The sequence below is a fragment of the Condylura cristata genome, unplaced genomic scaffold (assembly GCF_000260355.1).
Source record: "Condylura cristata isolate star-nosed mole 26May11 unplaced genomic scaffold, ConCri1.0 scaffold00017, whole genome shotgun sequence".
Classification (NCBI taxonomy): Eukaryota; Metazoa; Chordata; class Mammalia; order Eulipotyphla; family Talpidae; genus Condylura; species Condylura cristata.
The window spans coordinates 2,960,682-2,978,362 of record NW_004567118.1 but is presented as its reverse complement, the minus strand read 5'-3'; the positions used below and the strand labels follow the sequence as shown (position 1 = coordinate 2,978,362).

The following is a 17,681-nucleotide window of genomic DNA, read 5'->3' as shown; positions in this document are numbered from 1 at the left end:
GCCCCCACAGAATGTCTCTGGTATATGGTTGTTCATTATTTTTGTTATTTTCTCGCCTGGTCCATTATACTCCTGCTATGAATGAAACCATCCGGTATTTTTCTTTCTCTTTCTGGCTTATCTCACTAAGCATGATCTTTTCCAGCTCCATTATATGGATATATTTTAACTCTTGAAATTTCTATGCTTATAGACTCATTCTGGTTTTTTTTTTCCCCTTAAGTTAATTTTGGTATGTTATCTTTTGCTAGAAATTATCCATTTAATCTAAGCTTTCTGAGGTATTACTGTATAAAGGTAATTTTAGTATTACATTTGAAAACTACATATGAAATACTATCTTCTGTCTGTAGTTGCCTTTTAAAATTATTTATACCTTCTTTTAGTCTTACATAAAAAATTTGTCTTTTCAATAAACCAGCTTTTAGGGAAAAGTAATAATAAATTTAAAAAAATACAACCAATTTTTAATTCAGAGGATCTTCTCTGGGACTTTGTTCTGAGACTGTCATTTCTGCACTTTGTTTTCTACTTCCTATTATTTTTCTCTCACTACTTGAAATGAATTCTTATTAGCCCATTAAATTTTAATCTTTTAGATGCTTTCAAGGGAGTGTACTTCCTTCTAAACACCACATTAGCTGCTGCCTACCTACAATGTTTGACCTTTAGCATTTTCATTATCATTCCATTCTAAATATTTTAGGGTTTTCATTACTATTTCTTCATCATGAATTATTTAAAACTCTCTTAGAGCTTTCAAATGTGTTGTTTGAGTTGTGTTTTTGATACTGACTTCTAACTTAGTTACATCCTGAGAGAATATTGTATAGTACCAATTCTTCATTAAGTCATGCTCTGTGACCTGTATTGTGGTCAATTTTTATGTATAAATTCTTGAAGAAAAAGTTAAATGCAGGGATAGCAAAGTGTGTGTGTGTGTGTATGATTTGGATTAAGCTCAGAAATTATTCTCTATCCTTATTATTATTTGGTAGACTCAGTATATCAATAACTTTTAAATTATATTAAAATTTCCCACTACCAAGACAGATCTATCCATTTTATTTCTGTTATTTCTTGTTTGAAATATTTTGAAAACACATTACCCAAAACAGATGGTGGGCTGAAGGGCTGCGGGGAGGTGGGAGCTGCAGTTGAACCTTGACCTCCAGTTATAAAACCAGTCAAGCTTGGGCCCCCCCAGGTGGCGCAGTGGGTTAAGGCGCAGCACCATGAAGCAATCCACAGCCACTGCAGCATGAGTTCAATCCCCCAGACAGGGAGGTGACCCACATGGCATAGCAGACCTCTCCTGTCCCACCTGCTGCTCCCCTCAGCAGTGTACTTCGTCAGTCTGCCTGTTCAGCTCCCCGTGTCTCTGATAAATCCCCTCACCCTGCACCTCTGGGCTGTACCCCAGTTCTGTATGCATAAACAAATAAATCTTAAAAAAAAAAAGTCAAGTTAGCACTTTCACTTCAGAATATCCTGTTTATTGAAGTGGAAATTTCTGAATGGAAAGCCTAGGCACTGTCTCCCCGGTGAAAAAAAGAAAAACATTTCATCAGAGAAACACAAATTTAAAATTGTCATATTTTCCTGGAAATTATTATTATCATTATGTAGTGATTCCCTTAATCTCTAATAATACATTCTTGCCTTAGATTCTCTCTGTCTAATGTTAATGTAAAGATGCCAATAATTTCTTTACTAGATTTTTTGTTACCAGCCTCTGCTCACAATTTATTCTTCATGTACAATATTATTCTTCAAAGCTGTGAATCTTTAAAAAGTTAAAAAAGAATCAGATCATTTGATCCCTGTTGTCTGTGAGAAAGTCCCACTTCCTGCCTGCATTTGTGCCCAGTGAACTCTGTCTTATCCCGGTGGTCTTTGCTCCTCTGGTGTCTGCGTTTTTCTCCCTTTACCCCCCAATAGTTCAGTTACTCTTCCTGTTCTTTTCTTTTTTTGCCCACTTCTTTTTTATGGAGGTAAATTTTATATTCAGTGACATATATAGACCATAAGGATACAATTTGATGATTTCGGTTAAATTTATATATACCTTTGTAACCACCACTGTAGTCAAGATAAAGAACATTTCCATTGGCCCAGATAGTTACTTTGTGCCCTCTTCTGCTCAGTCCCCACATAAGTATCCCATAACTGTATGCTTGTTGATTTCTACCATCCTAAATTTGTTCTGCCCGTTCTTGAGTTTTATATAAATGGATTCATACATTAGAGTGTCTTATAGCTCACTTCTTTCATTCAGCCTTATGTTTTTGACACCATTTGGGGCATGTCTGTAGTTGATTCTTTTTTATTATTATGAGTAATATTGTAAGGATAGACAATGTCCCCACCCATTCTGCTGGCAGACATTTGGATCATTGCCAGTTTGAGGCTATTATTAAAGCTGTCGTAAACATTCTTGTCCTAGTCTCTTTGTAGACATGTTTTCATTTCTCTTAAACAAGTACTTAGTGGTAAAATGCTCAGTCAAGAGATAGGTAGGTGTTTAACTGTATGAGAAACTACCCCCCCCAAATATATATATTTTAAAAGATTTATTTATTTATTCATATAGAACTGGAGTACAGGCCAGAGATGCGGAGGGTGAGAGGATTCACCAGAGACAGAGCAGGGAGCAGAACAGGCAGATCGACAAAGTACACTGCTGAGGGGAGCAATGGGCGGGTCAGGAGAGGTCTGCTACTCCATGTGGATCTCCTCCAGGGCAGGCGGGGATCGAATTCATGCTGAAGTGGCTTAAGCTTTTTAGTACAGTGCTTTAACCCGCTGAGCCACCAGGGAGGGCCCCAACAATATATTTTAATAAAATAAATAACATTTAGCACAAGTTGTAATTTCCTACTTCTTCTGGGAGCTGAAGATTTCCTCAAAATGACTACGTATCTTGCTCTTTGTATTTACGCCAAGGTCCAATGCAGTCAGTCTTCACTTCATGTAATAGTTCTTATAAACTGTGACTTTTATTTTTTTTATTAAGATGTATTTACTTATGCATACAGAATTGGGATACCGGCCAAAGGTACATGGGATGAGAGGATTCACCAGAGACAGAGTGAGGAGCAGAAAGGCAGATCTACTGAAATACACGGCTGAGGGGAGCAGACGGTGACACAGCAGAGGTCTGCTGCGCCATGTGGGTCAGCTCCCTGGCCAGGGATCAAATTCGTGCCACAGTGGCTGTGGACAGCTTCATAGTGCTGAGACTTAACCCCTTGAGCCACCAGGGAGGCTCCAGAAACTATGACTTTTAAATGGAATTATATGTACTGAAAACAAGTTTACAAATAGCATCATTTTGTTTAGTGTTAGCCAGAATTGGCTTTTTTTCCTCATCAGTGTTACCACAAAACCATGTTGAACAAAACTATTTGAGGGTCTGTTGTGCAGGATCCAGGACACATTTGGTGCTCATAAGTGTTGAGTAGGTTTTTACTTTTATGGAATTTATCACATACTGTCTTACTGGTTGTATTCTTTTTCCTGTCTGCTAGAGTACAGAATTCTTAATGAATAGGAACTTATTTTATTCTTGTCTGTATTTCCTGGAATATCTGTTACATTACTTTGAATGAAAATGACTTGTGATGTGTGTATGAATAAACCAGCTTATCATGTAGAAGGTGAAGATCCTGGGACAGAATAACAGAAGTTTGCCTTCTGCTCTTCTGATTGGGAAGAGAGGAGAATCAGATAGCACTTCTATATCTGATGTCCCAATTTAAGATTTATTTATTTATGTATACAAGAAGTGGGGTACAGGCCAGAAGTGTGGGGGAGGTGAGAGGATTCACCAGAGATGGAGTGGGGAGCAGATGTACTGAAATACACTGCTAAGGGGAACAGCAGATGGGTCAAGAGAGGCCCGCTGCAAAATCTGGGTCAGCTCCCTGGCCAGGGATTGAACTCATGCTGCAGTGGTTGTGGATTACTTCATGGTGCTGCGCCTTAACCCACTGCACCACCTGGGAGGGCTCTGATGCCCAAAGTTTTGATGGGGGGTGCTCACAGAGGCCTTTGGCCTGAGAGGAGTATTTTGTGTCAAAATGCTTTGTCTGATTCACCTCCACTCCAGTAACACATTGCAGCAGTGAAGGAGGGGTTGTTATCTTTAGTTGGTATGACTGTTCTCATAGTAGTTTATGTGGATCAGTAGAAAATTTTTTTTTCAGTAGACAATTTTTATTATGTGTATGTTGCATCATACATGGATATAAAATATAGGTTTTTACTTTGCAGGATGTGATGCTTGTGAAACAGTGTAAATAGAGGCAGCCTTTGAATATCTGGTATTGTGTTCTTATTTTACAGTTAAATCCAGATGTAAATGTTTTCCAGAGGAAATTTGTGAATGAAGTCAGAAGATGTGAAGAAATGGATCGAAAGCTTCGTATGTGCATATTGGTCTTGTATGATGTTCCTTTTGAATCATTTGTCTTAGATTAGAGACACCAGTCTTCTTAATAAAGGGAGAAAATACGGGGTGGGGGGAGGGAAAGGAAAAATCATTCTATCCTATGTTAAAAACATTTCTTCTATACTCGTAGATTTTGTAATGTTTGTTTGGGCTAGGTGGTCTTCAGTGAAAACCTTACTTGCTACGACAAGGCTGCAAGCTGAAAACACTGGTTATTTGGGGTGGGGGTGTGTGTGTGGAAAGTTTTATAACATCACTACATCATAGAATTCTGAGAGCTAGAACCCACACCACCATCAACTTTAGATGTCAGCATAGTCACCTTTTAATTTGAGCTAAGGAGAAGCTAGCATTAAGGTTCTGTTGAAAGTTAGTGTTAGTATACCATGTAAGTATTAGTTACTTCATTCATTCCCCACCACATTCCTTCAAGGTAGGTGCTACCTCATTTAGAAAATGAGGAAACCAAAGGTCAGAGAGATGAAGTGACTTATCCAAGAACGTAAGTGGTCATGTGCTTGAATCTGTGATATTCTAACTCCAAAACTCAAGATTTTGCTACTGTGCTAGGCTGGCTGTAAGTTAGCTAGCTGATAGATGAGTTTATTTATGCACTAAGAAAAAGTACTTAGCACCCAAAGCACATTTCCAGTGTTTTGGGCCTGTTCTAGCCTTGTTTTCTGTTTTCCTTGAAACTGAGCTGATTGTTTTCAAATGTGATGAGACTTGATTGGGAGTCCTCTTATTACTGTGCTAAAGTGCCAGTATTATCTTGAGAGCATTCTTCTCTAGTTTTCTGCAAACCAGAAACACTATACTCTGGGAAGTGGTCACACAGGGGAGCTAGAGCAGGTGAGTGCCAGTTTTGAAGTCACAAGCAGGAAAGTGATGGGGATGGTGACTCTTGAGTCATTGCTCTGGAGTGGCATGAGAGAAAGGGGACTCTGGAGGGAAAAAGGATTTATATGTTCTGTTCCAATTATTAAAAAAGCTTCTTTCTTAGAATGAGGCTCTTTTTAGCCAGGTTTGTGGGCTTATTCTTTTTCCCTCATATATTAGCCATCTCAGACCTATATAGCTAGATATGAATGTTTCACTTCTGTCATTTTAGGATTTGTTGAGAAAGAGATCAGAAAAGCTAATATCCCAATTATGGACACCGGAGAAAACCCAGAGGTGCCTTTCCCTCGGGACATGATCGACTTAGAGGTAAACAGTCTTCTGCTTAAATGCAGAAATCTACTTAAATCGCTTTCCTTATGGTGGTCATTTCTGATTATGGTTTATTCTTTTTGTTGTTACTGTTGGTTTGTTTATTTCTGTTGTATCCAGCACTTTAACTAAAAATTCTTTTTTGTCACCTTTATAATTATGACTTTATATAACACCCCTATTTATTTACTTATTTTGACAGTAATTATCCCTGCTCTGAATAATAAGATCATTGCTATTTTATGTTCTCTACTTCATAATTTTTAAAAAGACTTATTTATGTATCCATACAAGAACTGGGGTACAGGCCAGAAGTGCAGGGGGTGAGAGGATTCACCAGAGACAGACGGGGGAGTAGAACAGGCAGATCGACTGAAAACCACTGCTGAGGGAGCAGCGGGCAGACAGGAGTGGCCTGCTGCGCCCTGTGGGTCACCCCCTGGCCGGGGGTTCCACTCGTGCTGCAGGGGCTGTGAAGAGCTACATGGTGCCTCTTGTGCCACCAGGGCAGGCCCCCTACTTCATAATTTTTGTTGCTAGTATTTTCTTTATTGGTACTTGTATTTATTTTTTAAAATTTTACTCTTATCCACAAAACACTTCCCTCCCACCATCCCGCATGTCCTTTTGTCCCTTACCCCCTCCCTTTTCACCTCAGCCCTTAGGGTGTTTATTGATGTCCACTGCTTTTTGAAAAGTATTTTTTAAATCGTCTGCTGTATAAATAGCTAGAATTTATTTTTATCATGCTGACTTACTTTGCTACACAGAATTCAGAGAGTAGAGTAGTTCTTGATGTTTATTTATCTAGAAGTTTAGTAACCTCATGGACTAAGTGAATGAACTTTTCACTAATTATTTTATCCACTCAAAGCCTTCTGAGAAACTTTGCCAAGTGTTATAACGGAATCTTTAATGACCATTTTAAGCAGGAATTTTCATGAAGAAAGTATTTGCTGGGTAGATAAAAGGTATCTTTAACCATTAGGTAACAAAAGTTCTGAATTCATTTGTCTTTTAGAGCAAGCCTTTTTGGGTCACAGTTACTATTATTTTCTCCATTGCTGTCTATTTTTCTATACTATTTGATTTCTCTTCTCAGGTGTGATACTGATTATCTCCCATCACCACCTCACCTGTGAACTGTCACTCATAGTCCCTTGTGTTCTTCTCCCCCTGAAACTTAATGAGTTAATAGTTTGATTTTTTTTTTTTTTTGGTAGGCCAATTTTGAGAAGATTGAAAATGAACTGAAGGAAATCAACACAAACCAGGAAGCTCTGAAGAGAAACTTCCTGGAACTGACTGAATTAAAATTTATCCTTCGCAAAACTCAGCAGTTTTTTGACGAGGTCAGACTATTGTTTCTTTCAGTATTTGAGCAGCAGATATTTACCTGCACAATGGGCCATATTTTTATTCCAATAATTATTTTAATTTGCTAGTTTGAAAGCAGTACCATATTTGCATCCTGTTTTGGTTGAAGAAATATCAGATTATGTTCCATTTTTCATGCAGTACACAACCAGCCATGGTTTTGTATATTTTTGCATCTTCTGTAAGTTTTCATCTCAAGATGGGGAAAGGGATCCCTGTGTAGTTGTATAAACCTAGTTGAAATTTTTTTTAATGTTTTAAGGTAAGTATATTCTTCAGGTTAAAGTTGAAACAAGAAACATTTGACTGTTCATGAACTTAGAACACAGATTTACTCTGAACCTTTTGTCATCAAATTTTGTTTTTATTTTATTCTCTGAGTTTGCTCATCAACCTTGGAGCACATTTTTAAGCACTTCAGATAGCACTTTAATTGGAGGGGGTTTCTTTATATTGTCTGGATAGGATACATGTTTGAAATTCCTGGATTTGCACATAAATTCAGCTGCATTACATTTTAGAGGGAACTGTTAATAAGTTCCTGCATTAAAAATGTGGTTGATTAAGCTGCCAGCTGGCAGTTTGCTCAGGTAACCCAAGGAAAGGAGTCCAGCAAGGCCTTCTGGTGGCTTTCTTCTTCTAATGAGACCTGGAGCAAGGTCTTAACCGTCAGCTTTTCTTGTTGACCTGTCTTTGCCACCAGATTAGCAACATCAGATACTTCAGAGAGTGTTCGAATCACTATTTTGTGTGTCTTCCCATAAAGTTCTTCATTTCCTTTGCTCAACAAAAAATGCTATGGCAAAGCTTTTTAAAAACACATGATCCATTTTAGTTAGCACCTGCCTTAGTTTCTTAGTCTTTGTGTCTGTGTTTTGAGGAAAGAGCCACTGTCCATCGTTCTGGATGGGGGCAGGGGTTCTCCAATCAGCAGACAGCGTCAGTCACTGGGCAGCTTTTCAGAATGCAGGCTACCATTCTCCACCCCAGACTCGTTGAATCAGAATCTCTAGGGGTGGGGAGGGCCCAGCCATCTGTTTTAACGAGAAACAGTGTGCTTCGTGATTCTGAAACGTGCTAGTTTGAGTACCACCCAGCTAGAGAAAGTCAGCTAAAGATGTGATACACTCCTCAGTGGTTAAGGATTTGACTCAGAGAAGCCATGTTAATTCAAAAAGATCTGCTAGGGAAAAAAGCGTTGAAGAGAGAGAGAGGAAAAGCTCTCTCTCTTATGAGTTTAATCTCCTGATTTTCCCAAGAGTCAGAATCTGACTAGATGTCAAGAAGGGTTTAATGTGAATATTCAGCTTGCTCACTGAGTTGGAAACTTTGAGACTGTTGGCCACTTCTTGCACCATTCCCCAGTATCACCACATTACAGGGTGTAGGACAGTGTGATTAACTCTTTCCAAGTGTTTCAGGTCTTTTGCAAGAGGCACGGCCTCTGACACCATGTGGTTTTCATGGACAGATAATCTGGAATTCCAGTATGCTCACTGCCTACACAGTTACTATATTTGTATTCATTGATTCATGGGCGTTTAATGAGCAACTACTCTCTATGAGGTCCAAGATGAGTAAGACACAGTCCCTGTGTTAAGGAATGTATCACTTAGTCACATCAGGAAATGACTCCAAACACAGAGCCTCCGTTTGCTCCAAGATGTGTGCTTTTCGAAATGTGTTCAGCTGCTGCTCACAGATCCATGTAACCTTGGCCTCAAGATCAAAGCTTAGCTACTTTCAGCTTCATCTGGGGTTTCTTTTGTCTCCCTTTTTGGCTACAGCCTTAGTTGCTCTGGATGTTGCTGACATGTATGAATGTCTTTCCCAACCTCCTGAGTTTTGGGAGACTGGAATAGGCTTCTTAATCTAGTTCATTCAAAGAAAAGTTTTTCCCATAAGAGAAATAGTTATTTAAGCTATTAATGCAATTTAGTTTATATATTTTTATAATTCTCCCTTAAACTTGCCAGGCATGTAATTTTGTGGTTTAAATTGTTAATTTTATAATGAGTAGTGGGGATAATAAGTAATACGATATACAATTTGAAAATCCTAAAAGAAGGGATTTTGTTTTATGACTTTTTAAAAGTTTTTATTTTTATTTATTTATGCATACATTAAATGGGGTGTAGGTCAGGGAGCAGTAGGCAAGGTAAGAGAGGTCTGCACCATGTGGTTCAGCTCCCTTGCTGCAGTGACTAAGATAGCTTGATAGTGCTGAGTTAACCCTTGAGCCACCGGGGAGGCCCTGCTTTATGATTCCTCAGGCTGAGCATGAAATTCTCATCCTGAGTAGGCAGACTCAAAGCCCGATCATGGCTTCTCCTTTCCATCCCCTTCCTCATGTCAACAAAATTCTTTTTTTTGACCTCTGAAGTATTTTTGAGCACAAGTCCTCGGTGTGAGAAGTCCTGCCCCTGCTTTTGTCACAGTCCCTTCCATGCCTAGTACTCTCACAGCAGTGCAGGGAGTGTCCTGAGTCACCGCGTGCACTCAGCACCCTGCTGCTGCGCCCGCTCCTGCCTCAGCCAGGTCTCTTCCCATAGCCCTGCCCTGCCAGTGCCTGACCGCAGTCTCAGATGTCCTGCGTGAAGAAGACAAGGCCTCACGGAGTGTCTGACCATGTGAGCATGCCTTAAACATTGTGACAGTTGAGGGAACTTTGGACTCTCAAATCTCAGAAAATTTTTTTTGAGCTTTGTCATCCATGTCTCAAATTATGCTTGCAAATGGCCTGAAACACGATGGATTTCAAACCTTTCTTTGTAATACAATTTGGTGAATATAATCAATAGTTTACAATAATGAGTTAGCAGAAACTGGCTAAATCAAAAAATGATTCTTTTCATCTTTAGGCATAGGAGTTGTGATTAACCTGGTGTGTTGAAGGGGCAACATAAAATATGTGGAATATTCATGTGATTTGAGATGATTATAAATTTGACTTAGCCATTTCTTATCCAGAACACTTAAAATGACTTGTTAATGATTATCCTTTTCTCAGTCTTCTTGCTTATGAAGAACTGTAAGAGCTGGAGAGATTTCTCTGCATCTTTTTCCATAAGCAGCATAACAAATGAGAATGTAAAGAAGACTGGAAAAGTAATGGTTAATGGCATGCAGACTCCTGCCTTCCTTTCTTTCTGAGTTTTCCATCCATCTGCTTTCTTTATTTTTCTTTCCCATCTGTCATCTCCTGTGGGCTGGGGGAATTTCTTTCTCAATGTAGATGGAAGTAAAAGTGTTTCTTCTTGGTAATTCGTGCACCTGGCGCCTGATATACTGCTTATATTAAAGTAGAAATAGAAGTAGTAAAGCTCAGCTGCTCCAGTTTCGGCACATGGTTTCAGTGTTCTGAGCGGGCCAAGGGCTCAGCCACAGGGCTCGGCCCGCAGTTCCGAGGCAGCAGGCAGCACTGTGTGGAGGCCCAGCCGAGGGTAGTGCAGACATGGGCTAGACAGGCAGGACAGTTACTGTTTCCAGCCATCCTAGTTTCCCTGGTACCTAGTCTAGCACAATTACTCTGTCCTTTCTAGGGCTTCGGATTCTTAGACGGGAAATCGTGAGATTAGTGACTGTTGCAAGTTTTTATTTAATTTTAATCCTGTTGGACTGGCTTTGTGTCAGCTGGCCCCAGGTTGCCTTTGGAGTGGGCCTGTTTCTGCACCCATCAGTCTCCCCTGGGGAGCCCATGTGCTCGCACTTAGTCTACTTCAGCAGGGAACTGTGCAGGGAAATAGAAGTCGAGAGGAGCAGTCACAGTTGACCGGTGTTTGCCAGGAGACATCCCAAAAGCAAGTGGAAATGCGGTGACTGTTTAGATCCTTAAAACAAGTCACCTATGGCCTGCAATAGTTGATTGGATTTTGGGGGGAAACAGAAAGAGCCCATGCACTTTCGACCAATAGCAACTTGTGCCCCATTCTCTCATCTTAAACTTTCCAAGTCTGACGGCATTTCTCTGCCCTCCGGTGTGCCCAGGGCCTGTTCTTCCTTTTTATTTTTCCTTTTTGATCAAAGTTGATTCTGCTTTCACTTTTAAGCTTTCAAACTTACTATCTGATTTATACAAATCTTCCTTGATTTCCAGTGGGGTAAAGTCTCAATCAGTCCACCATCTGTTGAAAATATCCCAGGTGAAAAATACATTTAATACACCTAGCCTACAGGTTAGTGTACTTACCTTAAATGCACTCAGAACACCTGGTCTCCAGGTGGGCAGAATCAGCTGACACAAAGCCTGGATGAATGTCTCCTGTCATGCATCAAATACTGTATGAAGAGTGACGAGCATCTGTGGGTTATTTCCTGGTTGCTGTGGCTGCTGTCAGGCGTCACTAGAGTATCGTGCCACATGGTCCCAGCCCAGGAAGAGATCAGAATGCAAACATTGGAAGTATGGTTTCCTACTGAACGCAGACTGTTTTTGCAGCACTGTGAAGTCAAAAATCATAAATTGGGGACTGTCTGTAGTTTGTCCTCCCTCCCCTTTGACTGTTACATTTATTTATCCTGTGATTTTATCCAGCAAGGGTCCCAAGTGACATTTTTTGATAATTGGGTTTGGCAAGAATAGAATCAAATTGAAATTTGCAGCTAAAATGACTGAGAAATATTCCTCTGACTTTTTGTTTAGTTTTGTCTTTGGAAAGAAAGATTAGCTTACTTTCAGTCTTTGATCAAATAAGGAGTGCATAGATATCAAAGCTGGGGATATCAGGCAGTGGAGAAGTCAGTTTACCTTTATTTTTTAGGGCAACTTGTCCTTTCTGCTACTAAAGGGTAGGAGGCACCTGGGTGGTGCAGACCTCTGTCTCCTTCATTCCACTGTATGACCTGTCATGGTGGAAATCATTTTAACCAAACTGGATTACGAGCTTGATCTTGATTCTTAATTGTTATTTTTTCTTCCCTTAACTTGATATAAATTATTGGTTTAAGCCGTGTTCTCAAAAATCCTTGAATAGTAAAGCCTACATCTATTTTTTAATATTCCTAGATTCCTGGTCAGAAATTAGGACATTCAAATTTGTTTTCACTTTTTTTTGCCCTTATGGATTTAAAGGAGGCCCAGGCCCTCCTACCTTTTGTGTTTCTTTCTAGTGAGAACACGAAATGCTTTTTAAATCCAGTGGTTTGGAGTGCTTGTGCTGTGGCCATACTGAAAGATCTCATGTGCTGAGTCTTTATGAGCTGGGAGAACCCAGATATCTGGAGATGCCTTGTTGTCTCCTTCTCCAATCATCCCGTTTTCTAGAAAGTGGTGTTGCCTTGCTTTTTCTCTCCTGCTAAGATTGTCTCCATCCTTGACTTTCTTACATGGGGCAAATACCACTTTGTAGCTGCTTGGAAATTTAATGTTAAGGATATCTGCAGAACTACTTTGTTTTTGCTCAAAAGATATTTTCCTATCCTCTCTACATGCAAAGGTGTTTTCTGGTACTTTTAGGGCTCATTTGGAGAAACAGGAGAAAAAATGATTTCCACCAAGTGACAGATTTATACACATCACCATCATTTAACATTTTTTTTTTCCTTTATGCCTTATTTCTAAGACCATTTCCCCAGATACTTGACTGGGACACCTTTGCTTTCTCTACCGTGTATCTTTCCTTTGTTTCCTTCCCCTATTCTTTTTGTGGGTGTGTCTTCTCTTTTGGTGGTTTTTTTTCCATCTTTGTTTTCTGAACTTATCTCCTGGCTCCTCGTTCCCTGCATGCCACTAACTATTTTCATTAGATATTAATTGATTTGTGAATTCAGGCTGAATTGCATCATCAGCAGATGGCGGATCCAGACCTGTTGGAAGAGTCCTCGTCCCTCTTGGAGCCAAGTGAGATGGGAAGAGGCACGCCTTTAAGGCTTGGGTAAGTACCACTTCAGCTCTTCCTGCCTGGTGGGGTCATATTCCCTTTTGCTGTTCAAAAGTGCAGTGAGGCCGGGCATTCAGGTGCGTCTAGGATATACTCTCTCCGAGCCTCTTGGGGGTGTTTCCGAGCCTCTGGGGTGTGTTCCTGAGTCACTTTGGATTCACTTGCTGAGTTGTTCTGTCAACCCACTGCTGGGTCCAGAGATTAAACTTGCAGCCACTGCCATAACAGTGCATATCCTGTGTTTGTCCTTCTGCCCCTCTTCTCTCACTTTCCTCTTTGTCTTCAAGCCTCTCACCCACGGCATGGAATAGAGTCCCCAATCTGGCTCTTCTCCCCACAGCTTCGTGGCTGGTGTGATTAACCGGGAGCGCATCCCTACTTTTGAGCGCATGCTTTGGCGGGTGTGCCGGGGGAATGTGTTCCTGCGACAGGCTGAAATCGAGAACCCCCTGGAGGATCCTGTGACTGTAAGACAAGGAAATTGCATCCCGTGGATTAGGTCTTAGAAAGGGAGCCCAGCGCAGTAGCACGGCCTGGTGCCTCCCAGCCTGACCCTCCCCGAGGAGCCCCTCGGCCCACCCCTGCATTGAGGAGGATGTGAAGGCCTGTTCTTTCCCTTAACTTCCTCATATGTGTGTGTATGATGTGTACGTGACATAGGCTATACACGTACATAAGCTTGACGCATGTAGGTGTTATTGTGGTTGGAAATGTTTTTTCCCAGGTATTTTAAAATTTAGTTTTATATATTTTCTGACCTTATCTGGGACCAAAAGAAAATTGGTTTTCTATGAAATTAACTTAAAGCAAGACACCTGGTTCCATAGCCTAACTGGTGATCTTTTTAAGTTGATGACTTTTAGCTGGTGAGGATATTTGTTTGCCTACTTGTTTTGTCTACTTGTTTGTTGGAAGAATTAGAAATATAGTTTAAAATATATGTATTGATCAAGATAGGATGAACTTCCCCATCCAATGACTTGGAAAGTAGGAGCAGTTAACATAATGGAACAGAGTTCTTTACATTAAATCTTCATTACATGGGGTCAGTTCTGATTTCAGAGATCCTAAGCAAAGATGAAATGTTCAGCAAGAAATGCACCCCACTTTTGCATTAGTGTTATTTAGAGGCCTGGAGTTGATTTTTCTATTCTAAATTATGTTTAGGTTTTCTTAAATTAGTATTCCTTACTCAACGTAAGAGAGATTGTACCATTGACACTTCCCAACAGACAGGTCATGCTGCTAAAAGTGATTCAGCGACATGGCTTGTGGCCTAGGTAGTGCCCAGGAGGGTGGTGACACTTAATTTACCCAGCAGAACAGTTTTCCTGAAGGCTGTCGCTGGGCAGTGGAGACAGCATAGATGCAGTCAGCCCAATATGGAGCAGCTCTCAGGAGCCAAGTTTCTGGGCAGCAGAAAGGTTTTATGAACAAAATCAGGGCACTCTTTAGATCTACAGCACAGAGCAGCTGCACAAAGAATGTGCTCCAGTAATTCTTAGAGAATTTAGGAACTCAAATCTCTTGGACCTTATTTTCTTCATTCGTCATCTTCTTTTATTCTTGCAGGGCCTTGTTTGTTTTCTTATTGTAAAGCTCATAGGACTCTGAGCAGATATAGGCAACCAGAGACAGCCCTGGGTAACAGCCAGTGGTGCTCACATCCCCCACCTTCCTCCCAGGTTCCCTGGGCGCCCCCACGCCTCCTTCCAGTCCTTACATTAGACTTTAGGTGTCACCTTGGCATTTGGGGTGGGTGGCCTCCAACCCCCACGAATCACGAGATTCTATGTCAGCACCGTCCGGGCTGCTCACCTCCTGCTGCTATTCAGACCCTTACTTGGCAGTTTCTAGGCATAGGAGCAGACAAAAAAAGGCCTCCTTTTCCCTCTCCTCTGTACTCACATTATTCAGTCAGTGGAAGATTTAAAGTTGAATGGGTAGATATGGCTAAAGAGGAAAAGTAGAGATTACAGAGCACTTGTTCTTATAGTAAACCCGATGAGATGGAGCAAGGATAGTGGGTCAGCTCCAGGGTGACCATGTCCTGTTGTTCCTATAGCACCAAGAAAGTAAATTCTTGAAGTTCTCTTCTAGATTAACAGTCTGGACTCTTGCTTTTTGGTTGGGGGCCTAGGGCGACTACGTGCACAAGTCTGTGTTCATCATTTTCTTCCAAGGCGATCAGCTGAAAAACAGAGTCAAGAAAATCTGTGAAGGGTAAGAGATGACTCCCGAAGGTGCAGCTATTAATTCTTAGAACACAGACTAGTGTAAACCTTTTTAGTCTACTCTGACACGGTGTGTGCATCTTTAAATAGTGTTATAGCTATTGTAGACAGTTAAAAATAGCTTAATTTCATTTTTTAAAAGTACCACCACAATCACGATTTCCTTTCCTTAAAAAAAGGTAGAGAGATGGCCCTCCCTGGTGGTGTAATGGGTTAAAGCACAGCACTGCAAGCTAGCTGCAGCCACTTCAGTGCAAGTTCAATTCCCCACCCTGGAGGTGATCCACATGGTGCAGCAGACCTCTCCTGTCTCGCCTGCTGCTCCCCTCAGCAGTGTACTTTGATCATCTGCCTGTTCTGCTCCCCACTCTGTCTCTGGTGAAGCCTCTCACCCCCTGTAATTCCCGCACCTCTGGCCTGTACCCCAGTTCTATATGCATAAATAAATCTTAAAAAAAAAAGGTAGAGAGAGCCTGTGGTTTATAAATGCTACATTGTTAGGGAACAGTGGATCTGCTCACTTAAACTTTTCTAAAAGTCCACTCATTAGACTTTTTTTTCATGCTGTTTTTCTCCAATAGTGTAGAAAAAATTACATCCAAGAATGTAAACTATCTGAGGGGAATTTAATATATAGACAAAGAAAGTCAAGATAGGTCAAATGTCACTTCTCTGCCCATAAACCACTTCCCACGAATGTTTATTGAGTCGTGCGTCAGTCTGAACTAATCCTGTTTTAGCCCTTGTAACAAGTTAGGATTACTTTCTGAGATTTTTTTAAATTAGAAAGATTAAGGCACGTCCGTGTTTCTCAGGCTGTGTCTGTACATTCCAGGTTCCGGGCTTCACTCTACCCCTGCCCCGAGACACCACAGGAGAGGAAAGAAATGGCTTCTGGCGTCAACACCAGGATCGATGATCTCCAAATGGTACATGGAGGGCTGGAGGGGATTTGTTTTGTAAAACACAGTAGTAGAGCTCTCTCTTTCCCTGAGACACCAACAGCTGGCTTATTAGGTAGCCATAGCAGCTAGAGGACCAAAAAAAGGTGACGTCCATGGGGAAAGGTCTCAGGGAATACTGTTAAAAATAGCATTGATCATCCTCAAACAAACTGTTGCTTAGAGTATTCAGTTCCCCTCCACATGGATTTGAGGTATTTTTTCTGGCTAAAAAAATATATGCTTAGTTAAGAAAATATGTATAAAGTTAATTCTGGTCCTCACACCCACACATAGTCTACCTCTGCTTTGCTCAGTAGCTTGGTATGTATCCTTTCTGTCACCTTGGATCTCAACCACACAGAGCAGCCAGGAGCTCTGGTATGACTCTTACACCAAAAAGAGATTGCGTTAGATTTTTACCAAAATAGTACGTGCGCTTTATACTGACACCGTGGTTGTCACAGGTTTCTAAGAAGTCGTTGATTTATGCAAACACAGGGAGAGGTGGTTAGTTGGACCAGCTTTGTTCCCTGTTGAAACTTTAAATAAATATACTGGATCCTAAAGGCAGTTCCAGCCAGCAGTGGCAAAACTGTCAGGTATGTTGTAACCCCACTTAACTTCCTTTCATCTTTCCCTCCCCTGCATCATATATGACCCACCACCTTGACTTATTGCTGGCTACTTTGAGGTACACTTAGTCTCTTTACCCAAGGAAGGTGGGTTCTTAGAACTGCTGGGGGTCACAGGCAGTATTCGTATGTTCTGGTTCCAGGACTGTCTTATCCTCTCCCAGGTTTATGGGTAGATTTTAAAAAGCATGTATAATACTTATTATAAATGACCAACATTTAATTTTTAAAATATCAGCCTTCTGAACTGAAACTTAAAAATAGGTTGAATAGCAAGGATTGAAATGTGAAGGGGGTGGGGATGGAGAAAGAGAAAAGCAAATAGAACATTGCTTGCAGGTTTATTTAGCAACCTTCCAGAAGTATTAATAGTAATTGTGAAATGGTCAGCAGCCAGAAAGGGAGAAAGCAGCTCTCCTTTATTCTTGAGTGATACAAGAGTTTCCCTAGCTTGCCACATCTTTTTTTTTTTTTTTCACCTCTCCTTAGAAGTCACTTTCTAATGTCCAAAAACAGTTTTTCAGGAAGCAGCTATGAACAGATTTGAGGAGCCATTTGTGAGGAAGACTTGTGGCAAAATGCTTAGTCTGTAGGTTTCCCACTCACAGATGTAGACATTTGAAAAAGATTCTCTGCAGAAGTGTGGGTTGTTTGCCTGGTTCCTTCTGGTTGGAATGAAGGGGCTTATTCCTTCTGCTGCTATTAGAATCTTAACCATTTGGCAATAAAAAGGTGGTAGAAAGTGAAATGCCTTTTTTCTTTTACTCCTGCCTACCAACAGTAACATTAATCATCTTATGGATTATTTTACTTTCATTTCTTTTCAGTACACTCATCTTGCCCTGTGATTCCTCTGAGGGGAATCTATGTTGGCTCCCAAGGATTAGCACAACCTTCACCCCTGAGAGCCTGGTGTAAAGACAAAGGCTTATCTGTCCCATGATGACAAT

General features: G+C 40.8%; 1 protein-coding gene across 4 annotated transcripts in view; it reads left to right on the top strand.

Annotated features, from left to right (window-relative positions):
* The window catches only part of ATP6V0A1 (ATPase, H+ transporting, lysosomal V0 subunit a1), a 54,588-nt gene that overhangs the window by 11,120 nt on the left and 25,787 nt on the right, over positions 1 to 17,681 (top strand). For 2 of the 4 annotated variants that reach the window (XM_004684160.2, XM_004684159.2), the window contains exons 3-9: positions 4,348 to 4,426; positions 5,565 to 5,662; positions 6,889 to 7,017; positions 12,833 to 12,915; positions 13,262 to 13,388; positions 15,062 to 15,144; positions 15,991 to 16,084. In XM_004684160.2, the coding sequence (XP_004684217.1) occupies positions 4,348 to 4,426; positions 5,565 to 5,662; positions 6,889 to 7,017; positions 12,833 to 12,915; positions 13,262 to 13,388; positions 15,062 to 15,144; positions 15,991 to 16,084 (693 nt within the window). Of the gene's footprint in view, positions 1 to 4,347; positions 4,427 to 5,564; positions 5,663 to 6,888; positions 7,018 to 12,811; positions 12,916 to 13,261; positions 13,389 to 15,061; positions 15,145 to 15,990; positions 16,085 to 17,681 lie in introns of all 4 variants that reach the window. The other 2 variants (XM_004684158.2, XM_012726219.1) reach the window with 1 other exon arrangement.